Raw genomic sequence first — 27,089 nt, forward strand, 5'->3', positions numbered from 1 at the left:
CCAGATCAGGGAGCAGCCATGCAGCGCATCTGAGCATTCTGGAAAGGGATGAGTTTGAGTTTGTCAAACTGTGAGCACTCCACCACAAGGCCCCTCCCTGAACCCCTGAACCCCCTTCTGTGTACACAGGGGTATCTGAAGTGGTCCCTTTGCAGAACCCACCCCCACATCTCATGACTTGGCTCAGAGTCAAGCCAGTCCTGGGAGTGAGCAGGAGGCCCCTGAGGAGCCAAGTGTCTCAGGATATGGTTTTTGAGGCCTCAGTGTCCTCATCTGTAAAATGGGTTTGTGGTGTATTTTGAGGGGCCTGTGAGCTGGGACACGCCAGAGGCTGAGCATGCACTTGGCAAATACACAGCCAAATGAATGAACTCATGGTCCCAGGAGTCGAGCTGTGGGACTCTGGCCAGTCACGTCTCTTCCCGAGCTCGTGTTCTCCCGTGAAACGGGGACAGCTCAGACACGCCTGGCACAAGCTCTTGGGTTACTTCCCATGCTGGGCACTCTGCCCAGCACGCCTGCCCAACTCTTGCCTGTGGGACAGGAGTCTGGAAACCATAGGTCTTGTCTTGTCTCATCTTGTTTGCCACTTGTGGACCCTATGCTGGTTCTTTCTCAGGAGGAGGTCTTAGAGCCCCTCACCTCAGCCCCGACCCTGGAAATCCCTCCTAGAGAGGAACAGAATGTGTGCTAGGGGTGGGGGGAGATGCTGTCATCGAGGCAATGACTGGGCAAAGCAACTGAAGCAGGTAGGATGGAGGGGAAGGCTTCGGGGGGAGGTTACATTCCAAGGGGCTTGTTGGGCAAGGATGGGGTGCACAGGGGTGTGTTCCAGTCCATTGTCCTCGGTGGGGGGGGAGGGAGGAGAAAGGGGCAGGAATGGTTGGGACAGAGCAACAAAGTTGGCTCGGATGCCAGGATGAGGAGTTGGCATGCCACCCCAAGGGCAATAGGGAGCCACGGCAGAATCTAGAACAGGAGAAGGGCTTGCATGGGAGAGGAAGAGCATGGAATGCTAGCCCAGACAGCCCAGATAGGGGTCCACCTGCTTCATCTCCCTCTACACCATCCAGAAACAACGCAGTCAGGGCTTTCTCTGGGCCCCCACACCTTCAAAAGGCACAGCTTTGCAAACCCAGGAGAATATTTGGGGCCCCAGCCTGTCTACCAAAGGGTCTTCCTGCAGTCCTTCCCCCGAGTGGCATCAGTTTCCTCATCTCTCATATACATAACGGAGAAGGCAATGGCACCCCACTCCAGTACTCTTGCCTGGAAAATCCTGTGGACGGAGGAGCCTGGTAAGCTGCAGTCCATGGGGTCGCTAAAAGTTGGACACGATTGAGTGACTTCACTTTCACTTTTCACTTTCATGCGTTGGAGAAGGAAATGACAACCCACTCCAGAGTTCTTGCCTGGAGAATCCCAGGGACGGGGGAGCCTGGTGGGCTGCCATCTATGGGGTCACACAGAGTCAGACATGACTGAAGCGACTTAGCAGCAGCAGCAGCAGTATATACATAAGTCAGACATAAAGGACCCTATTTTCCCAACGGTGTATGGCTTGGTTGTAGTCATTTAGCAAGAGCTGGGTGGCAGAGCAAGGACTGGATTCCAGTCACTTAACGTATGCCTGCCCAGAGCCCTAGTCCACCTGATCCTTGGCTGGAGGGATGGCTGGGTTCTCAGAGACCCCCACTCCCCCTGAAAAAACTGGCAGGAGATCTGATCTCTGCTTCTAATTTTCTCCTCTCCCTTTTTGATTTGCCCATCTTTAAAAGGAGCATGTTTCCATTTCATAAAGTTGTTTGGAGATTAAATGAATCAATGGACATAGGTGTTGCTCCAGTTTGTTCCTCACCAACCCCCACCCCACCATGAACTCCTATTCATACTTTAAAACCCACTGCAAATTTTCCATCTCAGTGCATCTCCAGGAAAGTCTTTGGCTCTTCACTGTCCTCTGCTCTAGGCTCTCCCAGCACTTGACCCCATGAGTCTGGAAATGTCTGCATATCCTTCTGTTTCCCTCACTGCCTTACTAGTGGAATGCTCCCTGAGGTTGCAGAATTACTCAGCTGGAAGCACATGAGAATGTTGTTGAATAAGTGTAAAGAGGGAGGGGAAGGGCAGGGAAAGGATACAACAATGGGGAGCCAGGGAAGGTAGAGTAGCGAGGAAGGGCATTCGGCAGAGACCTTGGTGGGACAGATGGAGACAGGGAGCCGGAAGGAGGTGGGCAGAGCCAGATGGGTGGGCAGGGGCGACAGGAGGGGTGGGGTGAGGGGAAACCCAGCTCTCCCCGGCACGCCTCCTCCCGGCTTGGGCGGGCAGGGCCCGGCCTCTGGCGTGCGGATTGCCTGGGCGTTGGGCGCGGAGAGCGGAGAGCGAGGCGCGGAGCCCGAGCGTGCGCGCGTGTGCGCGCCTGTGCTCTCAGGGCCAGCCGGGCGGGCGGCGGCACATGGATGCCAGCCTAGCGCACATCTCTAGGCCGGTGGGTAAGGCGAGGCGCGGGTCTGCGGGATGTGGATGGCCGGGCCTCAGAACCTCGACTTTCGAGTGGGGGCTGGAGAGGAAGGGGATGCCCACCAGGCTTCTTAGAGCCAGGCCAGGACCCCTTCCCTCCAGCTGAGCTGACCCAGGAGGGGGAAGGGGCCTCCTAGTAGGAGGCGGAAGGTCCCAGGCTCTGCAGCAGGTGGGGGGAGATGGGAAGCAGGTATCCAGACCCAGAGAACGGTGTAAAGGTGGAGGGTGCCCTGATGGGGGCAGGTTCCCTCCCTGTGGTCCTCCTCCCTCGCTCCCTCCCTCGGCTCATCCATCTCCAGAAGATTATATTTAAATATCTCTTTTGTGCAAGGCAGGAGCTGGGCTCGCCCCTAAGAGGCTGTTTCCATGGCAACAACAATTGCCAGCTTCCGTGTGGTGAATCAGCGTTGCCATGGCAACCCCATCCTCATCTGCCCAAGGTGCTGGGAGGGGGGGAGGAGGTGAGGGCCAGCGGAGGCGGGTGGGAGAGGTAGAGGAGAGGGAGACTGAAGCCCAGGTGCCCCCTCCCTCCCATCTCCCTTTACCACTTCAGTCTACCCTCAGCCCAGAAACTGGTCTCATATGGTTGAAATAATCTCTCCTCAGGCCTCCAGCTAGAGGGGTGTGGTACCCAGGTGAAGAGGGTCCAAGATGTGTGTGCGCGCGCACACGTGCATATGTGTGTTTGTGTGTGTGTGTGTGTGGTGGGGGAAGGGAGATGTGGTTGGGCCTTTCCCAGGTGGTCAGGGTCCCTCTGAGGGTGTGGTTGGGTGGCAGGAGGATTGCGCTGGGGGAAATGGGGGCCAAGATGGGGGAAATAGAAACCCTTTGAGTTCTGGGGCTCCCAAGGCTGAGTTCACATTGAGGAGGCCCATATATGCTTCAGACACACACTTGAAATGGGGGAGCATATCAGATGAGGGGGCCCACCAGGGGAGGGGGAGCAGAAAAATACCTCTCCAGGCCTTGATTTTGACATCCATAAAAAACAGGGTAAAAATTGTGCCTCTCTCTCTGAAAACTTGCCGGGCAGCTGTGTTGTGATTAGAAGACACTTATCAAGTATCATCAAGTATCTCCGAATGGCTGTGGGGATCTACTCCAAGACTGCCTTGGGAGGGGGGCTGGGACCAGCACTTGTTCCGACCCCAGGCCTGGTGGAGAGGGACCAGGCGCCTTTCTATCATGGCAGGTGTTGACCACTTCCTTCTGGTCACTTCAGTTCAGCAAACTCCTCTGATTCTCTCCTGTACCCTGCCCTGAAGGATGGGGAGTAATGTGATGGTCTCAGTCTGGAGGGAAGCAGAAACATGGAGACACGTCCTGCCCTGAGGCAGAGAGAGGAGGAGGCCCCAAAAGGTGGAAGGATTGCCTGCCTGGGGGCTTTTGAACTTGGATGAACAGTTTACCAGAGACACCGGGTTGGGAAGAAGATTCTGTCCTAGAGCCAAGAGAGAAGTAAATGCCACCCAACCCCACATTCCTCAAGTCTGTTCTGAAATACTTGCATTAGCTCATACCCAGGGCTGGGTAAGTTGCAGGAGCTGGAGTTAGGGAAGAATTTCTTCCACTGAATAGTTCATTGGTTTCTTCCAGTTTCAGTGCTGGAGGATGGTGGACAGACATGTCCAGAACAATGAGGCCAGATTGAAGGCTGGTCCATTCAAGTATGACAGTTCTCCTGACTTGTGGCTCAGGGGGCTGGCTAAAACTAGCTGCCTTGGTGTACCAGTCAGCTGCTGCTGAGTAATAAGCTGCCTCAACCATTTTATTTATTCATGATTCCATGGGTTGGCAAGCCCAGGGTGGGCTTAACTGGACAATTTGGCTGATTCATCCTGAGTCATTCATGCAGCTGTAGTCAATTGGGGATTGACTGGGGTTAGCTGGGCTGGGACCCCCATGAGCTGTCAGCAGGGCATCTCTGTGCATGAGATATCATATCCTCCAGTGAGTCACCTGGAATTGTCCACCCTGAAATCTCCAGGGTTCCAAGATGGCCAAGTCTCTTGAGGCCAAGGCTTGGAACTCCCACTACTTCACTTCCACTATATTCTATTGGTCAAAACAAGTTGCATGGCCAAGTCCAGATAGAAGAGGTAAAGAAACAGACTCCAGTTCTCAATGAGAGGAGCCACAATGTCCCATTATATACAGGGACCACAGGAGTTGTGCCATCTTGGCAAGCAATCTATCATACTTTGGGGAGGAGGGGTGGGTGCAGCAGAGAGACTTCCTGGATGAAGGGGTATTGTTCCTGGGGTTTGAAGGCAAAGTAGGAGTTTTCCAGGTAGCAAGAGTAAAGCCCTGGAGGTAGGACCATGTGTCATTGGGTGTGACTGAGTTGGTCACACCCAGTGGTGACTGAGGTGCTGGTTGCTGCCAGAAGCTGGTGGGATGCTGAGGCTGGGGAAGTGGGCAGGAGTGCCTGGCAGGGCCCAGATGAAGCTCCCACCACACTACCCCCACTGTCCACCTTGACCTCCCTCCCCTTTTCTTCACAGATGGCGCGACCAATCCAGGTGAAGCCTGCGGACAGCGAAAGCCGTGGAGGTAGTTGTCATCTCTCCATGGCTGCCAGACTGTGGGTTGATGGAGGAACGGGAGGAGGGAAATCCTGGGAGAGGCAGAGGCCCCCGCGAGGGTGGGGCAAGGTGGTAGAGAAGGAAGGCATGGGTCCCTCCTAACCGCAGGGCCACAGGCCCAGCTGTGGAGGGTATGGCCAGGCCCTGCTGCTTTCCCCTAGAACTTGAAATACCTGATTCATTTCAGGTTGCAATGATGGATATCTTCAGATGCAGAGGCACTGGGGGACCCCAAAGGACTATGGATGGCTTTCTGGGTTGTGTGTGTGCACAATTGGATATATGAGCCAGTGCATATGTGTGTATGTGAGCATGCATTCCTGGGCATGCCTGTGTGCAGATGTGTATGGGTGTGTGCACATGGGCATGTGTTTTCTGGCTGGTTCAGTGCCTGTCTGTGTGCACATCTGTGTGCCTGGGTTGTGCATAGGTGCGTAGGTGTATATGTGCAAGCGTGTGTGCTTGACTGTTCTAGGCTGGGAGTGTGGGTGTGCAGGCTCTGTCTTGTGTCTACGTGAGGTTTGACCTCAGGATGGGTGTGTGCCATCAGGAGATGCTTGACTGTCCCCCATGGGATCCAAGACTAGCCATTCTTAGATACTTTGACCCCTCCTCCCCATCTCAGATGGATTACGGGCCTGAAGGAGAGCACTCAGCCTTGGAAATGGTGTGTGGGGCAGGGTTGTTAGGACCTCTGTGTATGCATAGGAGCGTGGTAAAGCCCATCTGGGCTGGGAGCCCATTTTCACACTCTCAACCTGGCTTCCAGTGAGGGTTAGGGATTGGAGAGGGGGCTCTGCATGTTTTCATTTCTGTCTGTCTCTCTTTGTCTCTCTCTCAATCTCTATCTCCCTCTCCCTCCATCTGTTTCTCTCTCATCTTTTTCTCTCCTCCTATCTCTCTGGTTCTCTCAGAGCCTCTCTGTGTGTCTCTCTTTGTCTCTTCCTGTTTCTCTCTTTGCCTATCTCTGTCTCTTGGTCTCTCCCTGTCCCTCTCTCTCCCTCCCACCCCCATGAATGACAGCTGCCAGAGAACGGGTTTCCATAGCAACCCAACTCACCATTCCTCACAGAGGAAGCTGCCTGGTCCCTGATTACAGGGGAGCAGTGCAACTCCCCCGGGAGGCGGGAGAGGGCTCTAGTCCCTCACATGGGAGAGGCTGGGCCATACTGGCCCCTGGCCTTAGGCTTGGTCAGGTCCCAGCCAGGCTTCCAGCCAATCCCAGGTTCCCCAGACAACTGGTCTTCTGCACACACATACCTTTATTCATTCATCAGACATTGATTTTTTGGCTTCTCCGGAGCCCTGGGAAAGTCCGATGGGGAGCTCTGCTGGGTACTGTGAGAATGCAGGCGCCCTCAGTGCTCACCCCTGCCTAGAAAATTTAGATGGCAGACAGACATAGACCCAGGCCAGGCAAGGCATAGACCCTAGTACTGTGTGTGGGCTTTCTGAAGAACTCAGAGAGGTGGGAGGAGTACAGAGGCGGGAGTAGCCGTTTTGCCCAGAATGGGGAGCAGTTGGGCAGAGAGGGCATTCTAGGCAGAGGGCACTGAATGAGGTGGGAGGCCTCAGGGACGTGGGCGGGTGAGAAGGCGGGAAAGCGCGAGGCTGCGTCCTCCTTCACACGCGCAGAAGAGGGCCCCGGGGAGGTCCAGGGGCCCCGCTCCACACCCCGGTGCCTCCGCTTTCTGCTGGAGGGATGCGGAAGTTCCCGGAGGCTAGGACTTGGCTGAGGTGGTGTCTCCGCCCACAGGGGACCGGAAGCTGTTTGTGGGGATGCTGAACAAGCAGCAGTCAGAAGAGGACGTGCTGCGGCTATTCCAGCCCTTCGGGGTCATCGACGAGTGCACCGTGCTCCGGGGACCTGACGGCAGCAGCAAAGGTGACCAGCTAGGGGCGGGGCTAGCTCCGGGGACTGGACTATAGGAGGGCGCGGCTGGTGGGATGGGGTCGGCGCGGGCCCAGGAGAGGGAGGCTGGATCCGGGGGGCGGGGCCGGGCTTGTGGGGAGGGACTGGCCCACAGTAGGCGTGGCCTGGCACGTGGAAAGCAGGCCTGCCGGATGGGGTTCCTCTAGGCACACAAAAGGGCGGGGCTGGCCCAGGGGCGGGGCGAGCAGAGGCCGTCTAGTCTCACCTGGTCCCACTCGCCGGCCCAGGACATCCGGGGCTGCCTCCTGTGTCTGTGTCCATCAGACTTTCTGTCTCGATTTGCCTGTGTCTCCTGGACTGTCGGTGTACCTGATCCTACTTACTCCACCGTTCCTATAAGGTTGTACCATCCAGGGATGATTGTTTTATGATCTCCAGCAACTTGTTTTCTGGTCTGCTCTGTTTGGGTCTTCAGGTGTCTGGCGATCTCTGTCTACCTGATTCTACTTGTTCAGGTTTCTGTCCAGAACTGGCCTGTCTCTGCCCTTGTGACTTTATCTTACTAGGACTGAATATATTTGATGGTCCCTGTCTATTTATTTGCCTGGCTCTTTTCTAAAAATTGAGATATGATCACATACTGTAATCACATACTGCCAAGGCAGGAGGCGCAAGAGACGTGGGTTTAATCCATGAGTCAGGAAGATCCCCTGGAGGGGGAAACGACAACCCACTCCAGTATTCTTGCCTGGGAAATCCCATGGACAGAGGAGCCTGGCAGGCTACAGTACAGAGAGTCACAAAGAATTGGACAAGACTGAGTATACACACACACACACACACACACACACACATATACTGTAAAATTCACCTTTTAAAAGTGGACAGTGGGAAAAAAAAGTGGACAGTGAAATGCTTCACAAAATTCACAGAACTGTGCGACTGTCATCAGTATTGAATTCCAGAATGTCTTCACTCCTCTCCCCCAAATTCGTGTGACCCTTCCATAGCCCTCTGTCTGGAACTCTATCCTATGACCATCTGTCTGGATCTGCCTGTGTCTGGTGGTCTCTGGTTGTCTGTCTGCCTGATTCTGCCCTTGCCCGATGACTCTTCATCCCCATCTATCCAACTCTGGTCACATGGGCGTATCCATCTGGGTCTGAGTGTACCTCTGCCCGAGTGTGTCCACATCTCTCTCTGTGTCTGATGGTTTGTCACTTTAATTCTGCCTGATTACAACTCTGGATCTTGTGGTATTGGTGGCTGGTGGGTGTTCTCTAATCCTGTCCCCTTCACTTGTTCTAATGGGCAGTTCCTGCCTCCCTATCCTGGGCACCACCTCACACCCTCTGATGATGTGCTGGACAAACAGTTGTCTTACTGTCTGATTCTTTGTTGTCCCACTGTCTGTCTGAACATATGGCTGCCTGTCTCTCTGTTGTCTGACCTGTGGGCTGCCCATGTCCATGCTGACCTGCTGTGCAGGGCTGCCAGCCCCTCTTCTGTGTCCCCTCACCCCTCCCCTTCTCTTGGAGCAGGCTGTGCCTTCGTGAAGTTCTCCTCCCACACCGAGGCTCAGGCGGCCATACACGCTCTGCACGGCAGCCAGACCATGCCGGTGAGTCAGAGCTGCCCTGGGCAATTGGGGTCAGGGTAGGCAAGGGGGAGGGGCCTGGCCTGACCATCCCAGCCATCTGGTAACCCCTAGCCCTTCTTCAGAGAGGGGACAGGGTAGGGAGAAAGAAGTGCATCTCTGATGGTGGTATGACTGGGTATATGTATGTACTTGTGTGTGTGTGTGAGCGTGCAAGTGTAGACTATGCAGAATGTCCTGCTAGTGTTTGGCTGCCCATGTGTGAGTATGTGTGGGCCAGTGTGTGTGTTGGTGTGCACACGTGTGCATGTGCCTGAGAGTGTGCTTCCATGCCTGTATGTGAGTGTGTGGTTGTGAGTAGGTGGGTGTCAGTGTGCACATGAAGTGTGTGCAAATGGATATATGTTCACATGTATGCTGATGCATATGCACATGTATATGCTGTGACTGCATGCATGCAAGTGTGTTGAGTGGGTGTGCTCATGTGAGTGCACATATGTAAGTTATATAGGTAAGTGCACATGTGTGTTTGTGTGTGTGTGTCCCAGTGATATGGGGGGAATGAGTGCATGTGTGTGCATCTGTAAGAGTGTGTGAGTGTGTGTGGAGGGGTGAGCACATGTGTGTGAATGTAGACAAATATGTGTGTACATGTGTGTGTGAGTATATGTGCATGTATTGTTGAGTGTATGTATGTGTGTGAGTGTGGATGGTGAGTGTGAGTCACTGTGGGTGGGATGCATGTGTGTGTGCAGATGTGTGTGAGCCCCAGAGGAACAGGAGGGGATGGGGCTGGAGGGGCCTGCAGTTCAAGGCCAAGAAGCTTGGGATTCCTCCCAGGGCAATGGGGAGCCTCCCAGGGTATCCCCAGGAGAAGGAAGGGGCAGGCCATTTGGAAATGTCTCCGTGGGGCCAGTGTGGGAGATAGGCAGGTGGCAAGTCTAGAGCTGGGAGCTGGTGGGCCTGCAGCTGTGAGAGGCTGGAGGAGACCACTGGGGTCTTGGGGGTGGCCCTGCCACCCAGAAAAGTGGCCCTGGGAGCCTCCATCACTGTACAAAAATGTCCAAATCTGCCGCAGGGAAGACAGGCCTTGGGGAACCCACTCTCCTTTCTGTTGTTCTGCAACATGGTATAAAGAGCAGGGCAGTCTCAGATCCTCCCTTCTCTTGCTCTGTGGGTCATTGGGCATCAGTTCTAGTCCCTGGAGAGGGAGGAATCAACTCAATCCAAGGTCAAGCTTTCTCCTGCTCAGAGCTGTCCACTGATGGAGCTGGTGAGTGGAGAGGTAGTGAGCTCCCCATCAAAGGAGGTATTCAGTTTCTCAAATGATTGTAACCTCACCTGTTCTCAGGTGTGGGCAGCTATAGAATCCTCTGTATGGGCCTTCATTGTTCCTCTCCAGCACTTGGGTTCTCCACCTTTTTTGAAAGTATGGCTGACAGTCAGGTCCTCCTCTGCTTCCCAGAGGCAGCCCCCACTAGACCTGGGTGCCCCACTTGTGTGCATGGCAGCCTACAAGGTCAAGTGTGAGACCCAGGATGCTGATCTCCAGACTAGTCTCACTGCGGCCCCTGGGACCTTGAGGGAGGGGCTGATAGCTGCTGCCACCCACACCCTACACCCCCCGCAAGGTACCTCAGAGTCCTGGCAATGTCCCCCTTCTTTCCTCCCTGCTTGCGGCTGCCCTTGCAGGGTGCCTCCTCCAGCCTGGTGGTCAAGTTTGCCGACACGGACAAGGAGCGGACGCTGAGGCGCATGCAGCAGATGGTGGGCCAGCTGGGCATCCTGACTCCGTCCCTCACCCTGCCCTTCAGCCCCTACAGTGCCTACGCCCAGGCTGTGAGTGAATGGCGGACACACTCCTGTCTCCAGCGGGGCTCCTGACACCGCTGTTTTGAGGGCCCAGTTCAGTGTCTCTCTCTCTCTTTCTCCATCTAGTCTCTGTTGAGTGCCTCTTTCTGTTTCTTTCTGAGTGCTATCTTTCTGTTTCTCTTGCCCAATCTCTGACTCATGGCCTTATTTTGGTTATGGCTAAGTCCCCAGATCCAGTCCACTTCCTGATCTCAACCCCAGCTTAGCCACCCACCATGAACTATGCTCTGAGCCCAAGCTGAACCCCAACTGACAGGACCCCAGGCTCGGCCACCAAATCCAGCTTGAGCCACAACCCTGGGTGAATGTCAAATCAAGACCCAGTCTTGGGTTGACCCCCAGATCCTGGCTGTTCCCCAAATCTAGATAAGCCCCAATTCTAGCTAAACCTCCAGGCTAACTCCAAACTGAGACCCAGCCCTGAGTGAGTTCAACATTGGCTGAGCTTGGGACTTCCCTGGCAGTTGCCATGCCTCCATGCCTCCAGTGCACAGCACACAGGTTCGATCCCTGGCTGGGGAAATAAGATCCCATATGCCGTATGCATGGCACAACCAAAACAAGCAGAACACATAAAAAAACATTGGCTGAGCCCTGGTCCCAGACTAAGTTCTATCATAGACTGAGCTCCAGTCCCTGGCTGAGCTCTGATTCCTAAATGATCCTTGAACATAGTCTGAGCCCTGATCCTATGCTGAGACTTGATCTCAGGCTAAGCCCCAATTCCTAACTGAGCCCTAACCCAACCTGAGCCAAGATACCTGGCCTGACCCCCTGCCCCTGTTTTTGGAGGACTGGCCCCTCAACCCCATGAGTAATGCTCCAAGGCCAGGTGCCACTTGGACTCTGACTCCCTCTCCACCCCCAGCTCATGCAGCAGCAGACGACGGTCCTGTCCACATCAGGCAGCTACCTGAGCCCCGGCGTGGCCTTCTCACCCTGCCACATCCAGCAGATTGGCGCTGTCAGCCTTAACGGGCTGCCTGCCACACCCATCGCCCCTGCCTCTGGTGAGAGTCTGCCAGGGGCCCACAGATGGGGGGCAGAGCTGGGGCTATGACTCTTAGCCTTAGCTGTGGCTAAGGCTACCCATGATGCTCTTCCACTCCCCAGGACTGCATTCGCCCCCGCTGCTCGGCACCGCTGCTGTGCCCGGCCTCGTGGCCCCCATCACCAACGGCTTCGCAGGTGTTGTGCCCTTCCCTGGCGGGCACCCTGCCCTAGAAACCGTATATGCCAATGGCCTTGTGCCCTACCCAGGTAACTTGGGTGGTCCCCTGGGGCCGAGGAGAGTGGCAGGGGACAGGGAGGGTGTCCCTGGGACAAGCATGAATCCCTTTGCCTTGGTGTCCAGGGAACAAAAGTACAGGAAGCAAGGACTCTTAGGTTAATAGATACTAGCTATGGGTGCAGAGGGGCTTCCGTGTTAGTTCAGCTGGTAAAGAATCCACCTGCAATGCAGGAGACCCCTGTTTGATTCCTGGGTCAGGAAGATCCCCTGGAGAAGGGATAGGCTACTCACTCCAGTATTCATGGGCTTCCCTGGTGGCTTAGACAGTAAAGAATCTGCCTGCAATGCAGGAGACCTGGGTTCAATCCCTGGGTTGGGAAGATCCCCTGGAGGAGGGCATGCCAACCCACTCCAGTATTCTTGTCTGGAGAATCCCCATGGACAAAGGAGCCTAAAGGGCTACAGCCTGTGGGGTCCCAAAGAGTCAGACACGACTGAGCAATTAAGCACACACACACACACGGGCACAGAGAAGGGGGTTAAACATGGGAAGTTTGCAGTCAGACCTTTCTGGCTTCAAATTCCAATTCAGTGGCCCTTGTGGGGAGTTTCTTTACATCTCAGAGCCTCAGTTTGCTCATCTGGAAAATGGGACAGATAGTATCATTCATCTCATGATGTTGCTCTGATGAGGCACTCAGTCTGTAAGATGCTAACCCATCTCCTGGTACCAAGAAGGGTGCCATCAATCTTCACTATTAATTGTTACCATTTGGGATCAGTGCCCATATTCATTCATCCAGGATTGACCACGCACTGATTTGTGGCACTGGACTCTGCCCTACTGAAGCAGAGGTCTTACCTTTCTCTACCCTATACCCTGATTTCAAGGCAAATGTCTTCCCACACCTTGCTTAGGTGAAGTTTGTCATCTGGGTTTCCACCACTGAGAATCTGTTTATTTTTATTTTGTAATAATTGGTGCTCACAGGGAGTTTCAAACATAGTACAGAGAGGTCCTGGTTACCCCTCACCCAGTGTCTCCGGATGCTAACACCTTACATAACAACAGTATTTGTTATTTCCTAGTTGTCAAAACTAGGAAACTGGCATCAGTACAGTACAATGAACTGAACACGTGTTGGAGACCCTGTTCAGACTTCACTATTTACAGGCACTTCTGTGTGTGTGTGTGGTTCGTTCATTTTATGTCATTTCATCACAGGTATAGTTTTGTGTAACCACCACCACAATCAACATACAGCACTGTTCCATTACTATGAAGTAATTCATTCATGTGACCCCTTTACTGGCTTATCTCTCTGCCCTCACTACCCTATCTTCTAACAACCTCTCTCCATTCAAGGAGATTTTTAGTTGCTTCGACAAGCCCTCTCCTCCCCCTGTGTCCTCCACTAGGGACTATTGGAAGGTCACAGTCACATAGGGGATCCATAGGCTGTCTGATGATCAAGGTGTGGGGAGGGAAAAGGAGGAAGAGATGTGAATGGGTGGTGATCAGGAGCAGAGACCTGGAGCCCTGGAGAATCCAGAGAAAAAACGAGGAGGAGCAAAGGGGTCTGGATGGGGACAAAGAGTTGGGAGTTAAACCTATCTGGAGTCTGAGAAAACTGGATTCGAGTTGAGTGGCCCTGCGCCAGCTGCTGTTTTCCCACCTGTAAGAGGTTCCCTGAGCTTCAGTTTTCCTCACCTGTGGAATGAGGGTCATACCTATAAAATGTTTATGCAGAAATGAAGCCGGGGTGGATGCTGTGGGGTGGATGGAAGACTTCTGCTGCCCCCGCCCCACTGAGCCCCTCCATCTGCCCCGCAGCTCAGAGTCCGACGGTAGCCGAGACCCTCCATCCTGCCTTCTCTGGAGTCCAGCAGTACACAGGTAGGGAGGCAGTGCGGCGCCCCAACGCGGGGCACCCCCCCCCACCCCCCCCCACCCCCCCGCCCTCAGTTTCCTCCCTGGGCTAGCCACTCCACGCCCCTAGCTGCACTTAGATCTGGCTCCACCCCTCAGGGCCGCCCTCTTCATTCTACCTTGCTTCTTCTGTCTAGCCATACCTCCTACTTTGTGGCTTGGCCCCCGCCTCACCCACCTTCGACATTTGGCCTTGCCCCTCATAACCTGCCTTTGGTCCCGCTTGTCGTGTCCTGCTCGGACCCGCTCTCCAATGTGACCATGCCCCCTCATTCTTCCCAAGACCGGGCATTGGCTCCGCCCTCAGCCGTGGTCCCCCACCCCTCAAATATGGCCCCGCCCATTAAACGCTTCCCTGCCTCTTATGTCTCTCCCATGTGACCACGCCCCCTCTGCCTTCCCAAGACCTGTCGTGGCCCCACCCTCAGCCACAACCACGCCCACTCTACTCTTTCCTGTGGCCGTGGCCCCTCCCTCAGACTGTCTCTCCCATGTGACCACGCCCCCTCCTTCTTCCTAAAATCTGGCCTTGGCTCTGCCCTCAGCCATGGCCCCACCCTTCGAATATGACCCCTTTCCCTTCTACTCTTCCCTGTTGTCTTAGTACTTCCCTCAGACCAACTCTCCCCTGTGACCACCCCCCTCCACAGTCCCAAGACCCATCTTGGCCCCACCCTAGGCTGTGACCTCGCCCCCTCAGTCTTAGCCCCGCCCCACGCGCCCACTGGCCTCACGCCCGTTCCGCCCTATGTCTCGCTCCCGGTCTCTGCAGCCATGTACCCCACAGCGGCCATCACGCCCATCGCGCACAGCGTCCCCCAGCCGCCGCCCCTCCTGCAGCAGCAGCAGCGAGAAGGTGAGGGGGCCGCGACCTCCCCTGGGCGCCAGCCCCGCCCTTTGACCGCCCCCCTCCACCTCCAGGACCTCCTGCTGGGTCTGACCTAGCCTCGGGGAACTGCTCGGCCTGACGTCCGGAGAGACGTGCCTTCAGTTCCCAGCATCACCTGGGTATTTAGGAGGCAATTGACTCTAGGTCTCTGAGCCTCCGTCTTCTCCTCCGGAAAGTGGGAACCGGGCTAGTCCCGACCCCATAGGGATAGCAGTGACCCTGTCTCCACCAGGAGCTCTCTCCAGAGTGGAATGCCTTTTTTTGAGTTTGAGGTCAGGGGGTGGGGTGATGAGGTATCCCTGGTGAGATGAGGGTTCCTCAGTAGAGTCAAGTGGGAGAGGAGTTAGATTCTGGAGTCGGACCGCTGGGATTCAAATCCACCCAGTGCTGACTTGAGGCATCGTCAGGAAGGCACCTCCCTGCCCCGTGCCTCTGTTTCCTCATCGGCCACACGGCCACGCGTGCCACGAGGCCTTGCTGGGGAGTGAGCAGCACGGTTCCTGACACATAGTAGGCACTCAGCCTGGGAGGAGAAGGCAATGGCACCCCACTCCAGTACTCTTGCCTGGAAAATCCCATGGATGGAGGAGCCTGGTAGGCTGCAGTCCATGGGGTGGCTAAAAGTCGGACACTACTGAGCGACTTCACTTTCACTTTTCACTTTCCTGCATTGGAGAAGGAAATGGCAACCCATTCCAATGTTCTTGCCTGGAGAATCCCAGGGACGGGGGAGCCTGGTGGGCTGTCATCTATGGGGTCGCACAGAGTTGGACACGACTGACGTGACTTAGCAGCAGCAGCCTGGGAGGCTTTTCCTCGCCTTAATCCATCTAGTGGGGTGGGGGTGGGGAGCTGGGGCCAGGCGACCAGCCAGAAAAGTCCCCCGACTCCCCCAGGACATGGGAAGTTTATGGATGGCCTGGCCTGTAGACTGAGTTCTGTGAGGTTCTGTTCAGTTCCTTGCCCAGCAGGGTGCTGTGGGTAAAAGCTGGTTCTGATGCCATCTGTGCTGCTGTAACAGAACAGGATATCTGCTTTCTGGGAAGCCACCCGAGTTCCAGAGCCTCACAATACCAACTGCAGGGCTCGTGGGGGAAGTTGGGTCAGGGCACACCACTCAAAATGTTGCCTGTGGGAGTTCTCTGGTGGCCCAGTGGTTAAGACTCTGTGCTTCCACTACAGGAGGCACAAGTTCAATCCCTGGTTGAGAAACTAAGATATCTCATGCAGCCCTGGTGTGGCCAAAATGTTTTTTTAGAAGTTGGCTGGGACATGGCAAAAAAAAAAAAAAGACCCTAATAAAAATGGTAGCACAGTTTTATTCATGTTAGATGATTAAGAAATCCATGAATAGTACAATAAATTGGGCATTAGAAGTTTGCACAGGAAAGTGGCGTAGGATGGGTTGTAGCATGTGAGTTACCGTGAAGTGATGGAAAGTTTTGTCTGAAATCAGACGGAGGGCTGGAACCTCAGGCGGGAGAAGGTCCTCCTCCTAATACACTTGGAGAGCTGAGAAAGGTGGTGAATGTGGAAGCTGCCTTTGCATATGTATGTGCATTTTGCTTTCTTATGAGGTTCAGTTCAGCTAGGTGTGGCTTTCCGCCTTCACCTAGTGTTTCTTGGAGTTGAGCTAGCACACAAGCAAACACAAAGCTCATGTTTGCTCACAACTGTTCTGTAACATATCAGTTGTGTGGAAACACACCTGTATTTTAAAAACAAGCACATTAGGGAATTCCCTAGAGGTCCACTGATTAGGACTCGGTGCTTTCACTGCTGTGACCCCAAGTTCAATCCCTGGGCGGGGAACTAAATTCAGGCAAACCCTGCAACACGGCCAGACAAACAAATAAGCAAACAACAACAGCAAACAAGCACATTAGCAGAACTGTGGTCCTCATCAGGAAGGTAAGGGTGGATGTGAATGTGTAATCTTGAATTTTGGATTTTCTGGGGTGGGGAATGTTCATCGCGAGTGTTGGGATTTCTTGGTGGTTTGAGGGTTACCTTTGTTTGGGGAGACCTAGGAGAAGATCGTCTGTAGGTTCAGGATTAGCAGCAGGTTTGAGGACTAAACTGGGTAATCAAGGTTTTAAAATGCTCTTGTTATTTATAATTCTTATATAAGCCATGCACTGGGGATTCTTTGGGAAGGAATGATTCTGATGGTTAGCTGTGCTTTAAAAAATTATTTCTGGTTGGTATAGCATATCATTTAAACATGACTAGTGGTTTCAGGATATCTGAGCTTTGGGACTGGAGAATAATCTTTTTATTTCTCTACATTTTATTTTTGCATCAGTTTTTAAATTATCCAAGCTTTTAAAAATTAGCCAAGGTTTGGAAGGTTATCCAAGGTTTTGAAAATTATCTGGATGTTTGGGGTTTGGGACCAGGGAGTTAACTTGTCTTATTCTAATCTGTGATCATTAGACTTTCAAAAATGAACCTTTCCATTTAAACCAGTTTTAGAGATATGGAGTGATGGCAAAGACAGTACAGAGTTTCTGTTATACCCTACAACCAGTTCATCTGATTTCTGTCAATGACCAAGAGTTTGAGGTTTAGGGGTTTTCTGGGGGGTGTTGAGGTTGTCTGGGAGTTTTGGATTATCTGCGGTCTAGGATGAAAGGCTTTATTTCAGTTTGGGGGGCTAGGGATCATCTAAAGTTTGTCAGTTCTCTGGGGCCTGAGGATCAGCAGAGGTGTGGAGCATCTGAATGTGGAATTTTATAGACAAGGGCTCAAGGCACCCTGCCTCCCCTCCCCGCTGTTTCCACGCCCCTCCTTTCTGGGTGTCAGGGTGCACCCCTCCCCCAATAGCTGGAGACACCAGCTGTGGGCTCCGGACCCGTGCCCCTCCCCCGGGGGTCGGCCTCCTCTCCTTGGGGGCTTTATGTCTTTCTCTCCCCCCACCTGCAGGTCCCGAAGGCTGTAACCTGTTTATCTACCACCTCCCCCAGGAGTTTGGAGACACGGAGCTGACGCAGATGTTCCTGCCTTTCGGCAATATCATCTCCTCCAAGGTGTTTATGGATCGGGCCACCAACCAGAGCAAATGTTTTGGTGAGTCCTTGCTGTGGGCGCCCCTTCCTGCTTGCCGCTCCCTGAACCGCGGGCCCCTTGCCCTGGGTGGGGCGGGGGGGCGGGTGTGGTCAGCCACAAGACAGATCTGGTCTGAGAGAACCACATTCTGGGGCTTCCCTGAAGCTCCAGTGGTTAGGACTCTGCGCTTTCACTGCTCAGGGCCCGGGTTTATCCCTGGTTGGGGAAGTAACATCCCACAAGCTGTGCAGCAGCGTCAAGGGCAAAAAAGAAAGAAAGAATCACATTTATGATCATAACAAGCACTTATTAAGCGCCTACTGTGTACCCAGCACTTAGCATGAGTCATTTCTAAGATTCCCTTGTTCATTCATCCATTCATTCAACAAATAGACACATAGGGGCTTCCCTGGTGGTCCAGTGGTTAAGACTTTGAGCTTTCACTGTGTGTGTGGGGGGAGCACAGGTTTGATCCCTGGTGAGGGAACTAGGATTCCGCATGCCACAGGGTGCAGCCAATAAATAAATCAATAACACAGCCCTGTATAAGATTAAACAAAAAAACCCAAATAGACATACAGTGCACCTACTGTGTGCCAGTGCCCAGCACAGTGCCTGGCACAGATTGGTGAAGGAAGCCAACAAAAATCACTGCCCTCTGGGAGCTCAGAGCCCTGCCACCCTGCCTGTAGAACTTTCTCTGAGGATAGAAATATTCTGTATCCCCACTGTCTGAGCCGTCCACCACATGTAACTGCTGAGCGTTTGAAGTGTAGCTATTGTGGCCAAAGCACTGAATTTTTTATTTTACTTAATTTTAATGAATTTCAATTTCAGTAACAACTCATGGCCAGTGGCTGCCAACTGAATTGGAAAGCACAGGTCCAGGGGGAGGAGGTGGAAATAAACAGGCAAGAATACTGGAGTGGGGTGCCATTCTCTCCTCCAGGGGATCTTCTTGACCCAGGGATGGAACCCGAGTCTTCTGCATTGCAGGCAGATTGTTTACTGTCTGAGCCACCAGGAAAGCCCAGGATATAGGCCAGGGTGTTATAAATGGTATAGAGAAAAATAAAACCAGTAAGAAAATACAGACTGATAGGAGGAAGCAGTGCTTCAGCTGAGGCCTGAATGATGAGGAGCCAATCATAGGAGTGTCTAGGGGAAGAGTGTTCTAGGCAGAGAGAACCACATGTGCAAAGGCCCTGGGGCAGGACAGGGAGGAGAGAGGGAGGAGAGGAAGGCAGGGAGGGGAAGGGCAGGTCATGAAGGGCCTTGTGGGCCATGGGGAGGACTTCCTTGTCCCCAGACACAAAGGATGTTAAGGCTCAGAGATGTGTAACTTGCCCAAAGTCACAGGCAAGAACCTAAATTAGAAACAATCTGTTTGACTCCAAAATCTGGACTCTGAACCCTACCCTGTCCTATGGGAAGGGCTGATTCTTGACTGCCTATTAAGCTCCTGCTGTTTAGTCACTAAGTTGTGTCCAATTCTTTGCAGCCTCATGGGCTATATACTGCCAGGCTCCTCTGTCCATGGGTTTCCCATGCAAGAATACTGAAGTGGGTTACATTCCCTTTTCCAGGGGATCTTCCAGACCCAGGGATCGAACCCAGGTTTCCTGCATTGGCAGGCAGATTCTTTACCACTGAGCCACCTGGGAAGTCCTGCTGTATATACTCATTATCCAACCATAAAAGGGAAGAATTGTCCCCATTTACATGGGGAGGAAGGAGAGGTATAGATGATCAAACAACATGCTTGAGGTCACACAGCAAGTTAGGAACAACACCCACCCCCCCGACCCAGTACCCAGCCCCCCTGCTCCCACATCCTGCTTCTCAGTTCAGTTCAGTTGCTCAGTCGTGTCCGACTCTTTGCCACCCCATGGACTGCAGCATACCAGGCTTCCTTGTCCATCACCAACTCCCAAAGCTTGCTTAAATTCATGTCCATCAAGTCAGTGATGCCATCCAACCATCTCATCCTCTGTTGTCCCCTTCTCCTCACGCCTTCAATCCTTCCCAGCATCAGGGTCTTTTCCAATGAGTCATTTCGCATCAGGTGGCCAAAGTATTGGAGTTTCAGCTTCAGCATCAGTCCTTCCAATGAATATTCAGGACTGATCTCCTTTAGGATAGACTGGCTGGATCTCCTTGCAGTCCAAGGGACTCTCAAGAGTCTTCTCCAACACCACAGTTCAAAAACATCAATTCTTCAGCACTCAGCTTTCTTTATAGTCCAACTCTCACATCCATATATGACTATTGGAAAAACCATAGCTTTTGACTAGATGGACCTTTGTTGCCAAAGTAATGTCTCTGCTTTTTAATATGCTGTCTGTGTTGGTCATAACTTTTCTTCCAAGGAGCAAATGTCTTTTAATTTCATGGCTGCAATCACCATCTGCAGTGATTTTGGAGCCCAAAAAAAGAAAGTCTCTCTTGGTTTCCATTCTTTCCCCATCTATTTGCCATGAAGGGATGGGACCAGATGCCATGATCTTAGTTTTCTGAATTTTGAGTTTTAAGCCAACTTTTTCACTCTCCTCTTTCACTTTCATCAAGAGACTCTTTAGTTCTTCGCTTTCTGCCATAAGGATGGTGTCATCTGCATATCTGAAGTTATTAATATTTCTCCCGGCAATCTTCATTCCAGCTTGTGCTTTATCCATCCTGGCATTTCTCATGATGTACTCTGCATATAAGTTAAATAAGCAGGGTGACGATATACAAGCTTGATGTACTCCTTTCCTGATTTGGAACCAGTATGTTGTTTCATGTCCAGTTATAACTGTTGCTTCCTGACCTGTATACAGGTTTCTCAGGAGGCAGGTCAGGTGGTCTGGTATTCCCATTTCTTTAAGAATTTTCCAGTTTGTTGTGATCCACACAGTCAAAGGCTTTGGCATAGTCAATAAAGCAGAAGTAGATGTTTTTCTGGAACTTTCTTGCTTTTTCTATGATCCAACAGATGTTGGCAATTTGATCTCTGGTTCCTCTGCCTTTTCTAAATCCAGCTTAAAGATCTGGAAGTTCACGATTCATGTACTGTTGAAGCCTGGCTTGGAGAATTTTGAGTGTTACTTTGCCAGCATGTGAGATGACTGCAATTGTGTGGTAGTTTGAACATCCTTTGGCATTGCCTTTCTTTGGGGTTGGAATGAAAACTGACCTTTCCAGTCCTGTGGCCACTGCTGAGTTTTCCAAATTTGTTGGCATATTGAGTATAGCACTTTCACAGCATCATCATTTAGGATTTGAAAGCTCAACTGGAATTCCATTACCTCCACTAGCTTTGTTCATAGTGATGCTTCCTGAGGCCCACTTGACTTTGCATTCCAGGATGGCTGGCTCTAGGTGGGTGATCACACCATCGTGGTTACCTGGGTCATGAAGATCTTTTTTTGTATAGTTCTGTGTATTCTTGCCACCTCTTCTTAATATCTTCTGCTGCTATTAGGTCCATACCATTTCTGTCCTTTATTGTCCCCATCTTTGCATGAAATGTTCCCTTGGTATCTCTAATTTTCTTGAAAAGATCTCTAGTCTTTCCCATTCTATTGTTTTCCTCTATTTCTTTGCATTGACAAAGGAAGGCTTTCTTATCTCTCCTTGCTATTCTTTGGAGCTCTGCATTCAAATGGGTGTATCTTTCCTTTTCTCCTTTGCCTTTAGCTTCTCTTCTTTTCTCAGCTATTTGTAAGGCCTCCTCAGACAACCATTTTGCCTTTTTGCATTTCTTTTTCTTGAGGATGGTTTTGATCACTACATTCTGTACCAGTGTCACGAACTTCCATCCTAGCTCTTCAGGCACTCTGTCTATCAGATCTAATCCCTTGAATCTATTTGTCACTTCCACTGTATAATCGTAAGGGATTTGATTTAGGTAATACCTGAATGGCCTAGTGGTTTTCCCTACTTTCTTCAATTTAAGTCTGAATTTGGCAATAAGGAGTTCATGATCTGAGCCATAGTCAGCTCCTGGTCTTGTTTTTGCTGACTTTGTAGAGCTTCTCCGTCTTTGGCTGCAGAGAATGTAATCAGTCTGATTTCAGTTTTGAGCATCTGGTGATGTCCATGTGTAGAGTCTTCTCTTGTGCTGTTGGAAGAGGGTGTTTGCTATGACCAGTGCATTCTCTTGGCAAAACTCTTAGCCTTTGCCCTGCTTCATTTTGTACTCCAAGGCCAAATTTGCCTTCCTACTTTTGCATTCCAGTCCCCTGTGATGAAAAGGACATCTTTTTTGGGTGTTAGTTCTAGAAGGTCTTGTAGGTCTTCATAGAACAATTCAACTTCAGCTTCTTCAGCTTTACTAGTTCGGGCATAGACTTGGATTACTGTAATATTGAATGGTTTGTCTTGGAAACGAACAGAGATCATTCTGTCGTTTTTGAGATTGCATCCAAGTACTGCATTTCAGACACTTTTGTTGACTGTAGGGGTACCCCATTTCTTCTAAGGGATTCTTGCCCACAGTAGTAGATATAATGGTCATCTGAGTTAAATTCACCCATTCCAGTCCATTTTAGTTCACTGATTCCTAAAATGTCAATGTTCACTCTTGCCATCTCCTGTTTGACCACTTCCAGTTTACCTTGATTCATGGACCTAACATTCCAGGTTCCTATGCAGTATTGTTCTTTACAGCATCGAACTTTACTTCCATCACCAGTCACATCCTCAACTGGCTGTTGTTTTTGCTTCTGGAAGCATCCTGCTTCTAGGAAGAATAAAGAAATTTCTGGAAGAAAACCTCCATAACATTCAGCAGTCAGGGGGTCACATGCCTTCTCTGAGCCTCAGTTTCCTCGTCTGTATAATGGGAGGTGTGAGTGATATGAAGACACCCCCCTACCCCATTTCCAGATTGCCCTATGGCTCCCCGTGGGCCTCAGCCAGACCCCTCAGCCCTGATCCCACTATCTCTCTGCCCTGACCTCTCTGCCTCTCCCACAGATCTCAGGTACCCTGCCCCCAAACGCTCACACATGTGGTTCCCCTCCCCCTGGGGTGGCCCCCAGCCCTTGTAGCCTCTGCAGAGCCCCCCAGAAAGTCTATGAGAACCAACAGGTAAGGGGTAGGAGTAGGGCTGGGTGGAGGGAATTATGTGGTGGAAGTTTAAGGTGTGTGTGTCAGGAGATGGTGCGCTGGAGTGTTTCTGATGGTCCAGGTTGGGGGATATCTGTGGCTGGAATGACTGATGGTGGCAAAGAGAGAGACAGACACAAAAAGAGAAAAGAGAGGGAGGGAGAGACATAGACAAGAAACACAAAGACACACACAAAAGGAGAGAAGAAGAGAGACAAGGACAGATAGACACAGAGACAGACCGGAAGAGTCAGATGGACAGACAAGACCCCAAATGGATGGAGGGCTTAGAGGAGGCAAAAGGTAGGGATCCAGAGCCTAGAAGGAGGTGGGCCTGGGGGGGGGGAGGGAGACCGTGGCGTTCCCTGGACCCCCAGAAGCCCCACCTGTCCCCCTCTCCCCCTATCAGTTGGGAAGCCTCATCAGAGCAGAGCCCAGGTAAGAAGTGAGTGCCCTATCCCCAGAGGCATGCAAGCCACCAAGGTGTCAGAACCACATCAGGACTGCTGTGTGTGTTCTGGGAAGCTCCCCTACCTCCCCTGGGTCGTCTGCTCCCGCGAGTGCACACCCCCGCCCCCAGGACCCCACAAGCCGGGCAGCCAGGGCTGCAGCACTGGAGCGAGCCGAGGACCCCTGCGTTGCCCACCATCGTGGGTCCACCCCGGTCTCCGCAGGCTTCGTGAGCTTTGACAACCCGGCCAGCGCGCAGACTGCCATCCAGGCCATGAATGGCTTTCAGATCGGCATGAAGAGGCTCAAAGTGCAGCTGAAGCGGCCCAAAGACCCGGGACACCCCTACTGACCGGGCCCACAGCCACTCAGAGGCTGCGGGCTTGGCCCAGGTGAGCCGCTAGGCGGCCCTGCCCCTGCCCTACCCCCACCCCGTCTTGTCCGCACCCTCTCCTCATTCTCCAAACCCTCCCCAGGCTGGGGGGATGCTGCAAGAGGCTTCAAGAAGCCCCCAGGTTTGGTTGACGGGGACAGAGCTGGACAAAGACACCCCCCCCAGTCCTCTCAACCCCCTACCCTCACCCCATGGTCAGGGCTGGAACCGGAGCAGTAAGATGGGGGTGGGAAGGGCAGTTAGGTAATCTTTCCTGGAGAAGGCTTTGAAGGATGAATAGAAGTTCACCTGAGAAGCGGGCATGGTCGGGTGAGGAGGGCCGTGAGGAGGGGCTTTTGTCCTGTACTAAGAATCAGTTCTCCCAGCTAGGCCCCTTTGGGAGCCCTTCCTTTGGCACAATTCACACCCAGTGGGTAGATGAGAGAGTGAAATGTTTGCCCCACCCAAGGCCATGCCGGGGGTGAGGGTGGGGGTGGAAATCCCCTGAACAAATGAACAAATCCCCTAATGTCTGCATCATCAAAGTGAACGACCCTGTCAACTCATCACTTCTTTGGAGGCATGAACCTTGAGCCTCCAGGGCCAGTGGGGAAACTTATAACTGTGCTCCAGCCTCGACAAGCCTCATCTGTGAAATGGGCTCATGCACGTCGCCTCCCCCAGGGGCTGTGGGGTGGATTCACACGGGGCACTCGATGTTTTTCCAGCTGAGCCCAGGACCCACCACCTGGAAAGCTCTTGATAACTTATTTCGATTTTTCTCCACTAAACCCACCATTGCCGCGGTCATCACAGAGGCTCCCCACCTTGGGGTCTGGTGTGAAGTAGGTGTTCACTGAGGGTCTGCTTCCAGACCCTCTGCCAGGGCAGCACCCACAGATTCAAGGGTGTTCAGCACCCACAGATTCAAGGGTTGTGGGTCTTTGGGGGCATGCTCGGAGACTCGCCACCTGAAGCCAACATCTGTGATCCGCGCGCTTTGAACACTCTGACAGCAAGTCTTTACTAAGCACCTACTGTGCACCAGGCACTGTTTCCAGCGCCACAAGTGAACAGAAATTGGGGCGGGATGCTGCTTCATGGAGCGACAGGGAGCAGGGGAGAGGAGACGGAAGGAAACAAATATTTGTGCCCGGTGGCCAGATGAGGACACGGGGCTTAGCAACCCCTCCAAGCCGTGTGTGTCAACCTCCAAACCCCAAAATGGACTCTTTCTGCAAAGATAGGGGTCCTTGGGGATCCCAGATCCAAGTCTGGCCAGGGCAGGGGAGCGGGTGGGAGGTGATTTGTCGGCCTATGTGCCCACCCTCCCCCTCTCTTCACCCAGCGCCCTAACGCCCCTCCCTTCTCCGCCAGGTGAGGGGCCTTCCCACCCCAGGAGGGTTTCCCGCTTCCAACTGATCCAGGACTTTTCCGTAAATTACAACAGAGTTTGGACACCAGCCCCCTCCCCTCCCCTCCCTACTTCCCTGCTCCCCTTCCCAAAATGTGAAATGCTACCCAAGGCCCCATGGAGTGGGGAAGGGGCTTCGTGGTCTTTGGGGGATTCCTGAGGTGGGGGCCAAGGATTCACTACCCCCTCCACGGAGATTTCCTCGCTTCCACCCCCTTCCTACACACACAACCTTCATGGCTTCCCCAAATGAAATCGCAACTTTTCCTATATATATATATGCATATATATATAGAGCTATAGACAGTATATATATTTTTTGAGTATAGATCATGGGACCAAACTTTTCCGACTTCTTTCCATCCAAGAGAAGGTGACCCTGGGCCAGTCACCCAGCAGGGACGCTCAGAAGGGCTGAGGTTGGCGGGGCAGCCCAGTGTCCTCCCACCTCCCGCTGTCATGTCAGACCAGGGCGCCGGTCAAGCACTGGGAATCAGCCAACGAACGCGATATACCTCCAGGACTTTTGACCCCCCCGCCACCGATAATTCTCATGGGCCTGAGGGCTCAGCCGGCTTCAGTGTCCCTGGTCCTAGCTGCAGCTTCCTGAGCCCCCGCCCCCGCGTGCCAGGGCCCTGCCTTCTCCGGATGCAGGCACAAAAGAGACCCCTTGGCCTCCCCCGACCCTTCCCCCCACCCCCAGTCATAGCCTTACTCATGTGGCCAATAGCCCTTAGCTTTCCGTCGGGGGCAGACAGGGCCGGGGGAAGCCCCCCCCCACCCTTTGAGCCCCCTCCCAAGGGCAGGCAGCCACCCTCCCTGCCTTTGGATCACCAGCCTGGAATTCACAATGTCATGACCAAGATCGCCACGTGCACCGGAGGAGCCCAGTGTGCGCTGGCCCAGCACCCCTTCACCGGAGATACCTCTACAAAGAATTTTCTTTTTTTGGTCTTTCTGAGCAGGTACAAAGAAGAAAAGAAATGGGGGGAAAATCAAACGACAATGGATTTTTTTGTTTCCTAGTTGGGGCGGGGAGGGATATCCCGTGGGGCGCCTCTGTATAGCTACTCAAACCGTGAAAACCCCCCTTGAAGCACAGAGTCAAGTTTTTTTTTTTTTTTTTTATTGGACATCCGGTGGGGCCTCATGCCAGACGAGGCACCAGAGAACTTCATAAGCTCAAGAGAAAAAAAAAATTTTTGAAAAGGAAAAAAAAAAAAAGCATTCCCTTTTGTTTCTACCAAAATGTGTTGACGGACCCAGAAAAAAAAAAGCAAAAAAAAAAAAAAAAAAAGGAAGAAAAAAAAAAACATAGCAAAAAAAAAAAAGAGGAAGAAAAAAAAAATCTGACAAACCTGTTTCGATATTCCAGTTTGATAATTGTTCCAAGACCCTCTCTAGTGTGCCTGTGTTCTGTGAGTCTGCGTGTGTGTGTGCTCAGGGGTCGCGGGGCTTCGGCTATGTCCTGCCCCACCTGGCCCCCGCCAGGCCTGCTTGGGACTGCGTGCCGGCGTGCAGTGGTGTGTGTCCTTTGGCCCATGTTTACTGGCTGTAAATACCATTTTTATACTCCACATCAAAGACCGACGTGATTTGTACGATGTACTTTATTTCTGCTACGAGTAATTTCATGAAGTTTCAACTTGCAAAACTGACTTTTGGAGACAAACCGCCACACACACACACACACACACACACACACAAAGAGGAGAAAAAGACTTGGAGGGAACTTTGAGTTGACTTGCTTTGAATCTCGAGGTCCTTGTCACTGTGGCGTGTTTCAGGTGAGAAGCTGCAGTCATCACCTTCATGTCCAAAACACCTCTCTTTGGTCTGGAGAAACTGAAAGTTTATTTAATAAAAGTTTTACTTGCTAAAGGACTGGGCCCTCCCTCATTTGCCCTCCTCTCCTCGATAAAGACCATGTGCTTCCGGTCAAGTCGGGTGCCTGGGCTAGAGATGAATCCGGATTTAGAGTGAGGGGTGTGTGGGGAGAAGGGTTTGATGTCCCCACAGCCGAATTCTGACAGAATCATCCAGACGCTGAAGAAATGGAGCATTCTTTTCTCATGAAAAGCAGGTGCCTAAGTTTGTTGATTCACACGTTCATTCATTAATTCAACAAATGTCTACTATTTATTGAATGCCAACTGAGTGACTGTGGCTTCCCTGGTGGCTTAGTGGTAAAGAATCCACCTGTGAATACAGGG

The 27,089-nt window shown here is 52.4% G+C and overlaps 1 protein-coding gene across 4 annotated transcripts in view; it reads left to right on the top strand.

Annotated features, from left to right (window-relative positions):
- The window catches only part of CELF5 (CUGBP Elav-like family member 5), a 51,912-nt gene extending 25,155 nt beyond the window's left edge, over positions 1-26,757 (top strand). Inside the window, exons 3-13 of one of the 4 annotated variants that reach the window (XM_025293158.3) lie at positions 5,028-5,079; positions 6,865-6,993; positions 8,523-8,602; positions 10,271-10,417; positions 11,319-11,460; positions 11,564-11,710; positions 13,516-13,578; positions 14,384-14,467; positions 17,426-17,569; positions 23,314-23,481; positions 24,840-26,757. In XM_025293158.3, coding sequence (XP_025148943.1) covers positions 5,028-5,079; positions 6,865-6,993; positions 8,523-8,602; positions 10,271-10,417; positions 11,319-11,460; positions 11,564-11,710; positions 13,516-13,578; positions 14,384-14,467; positions 17,426-17,569; positions 23,314-23,441 — 1,116 coding nt within the window. In that variant the 3' untranslated portion in view covers positions 23,442-23,481; positions 24,840-26,757. Of the gene's footprint in view, positions 1-5,027; positions 5,080-6,864; positions 6,994-8,522; positions 8,603-10,270; positions 10,418-11,318; positions 11,461-11,563; positions 11,711-13,515; positions 13,579-14,383; positions 14,468-17,425; positions 17,570-23,313 lie in introns of all 4 variants that reach the window. The other 3 variants (XM_025293163.3, XM_025293159.3, XM_025293162.3) reach the window with 3 other exon arrangements.
- Positions 26,758-27,089: the final 332 nt, after the last annotated feature.

The sequence above is a fragment of the Bubalus bubalis genome, chromosome 9 (genome assembly GCF_019923935.1).
Source record: "Bubalus bubalis isolate 160015118507 breed Murrah chromosome 9, NDDB_SH_1, whole genome shotgun sequence".
NCBI classification, from domain to species: Eukaryota; Metazoa; Chordata; class Mammalia; order Artiodactyla; family Bovidae; genus Bubalus; species Bubalus bubalis.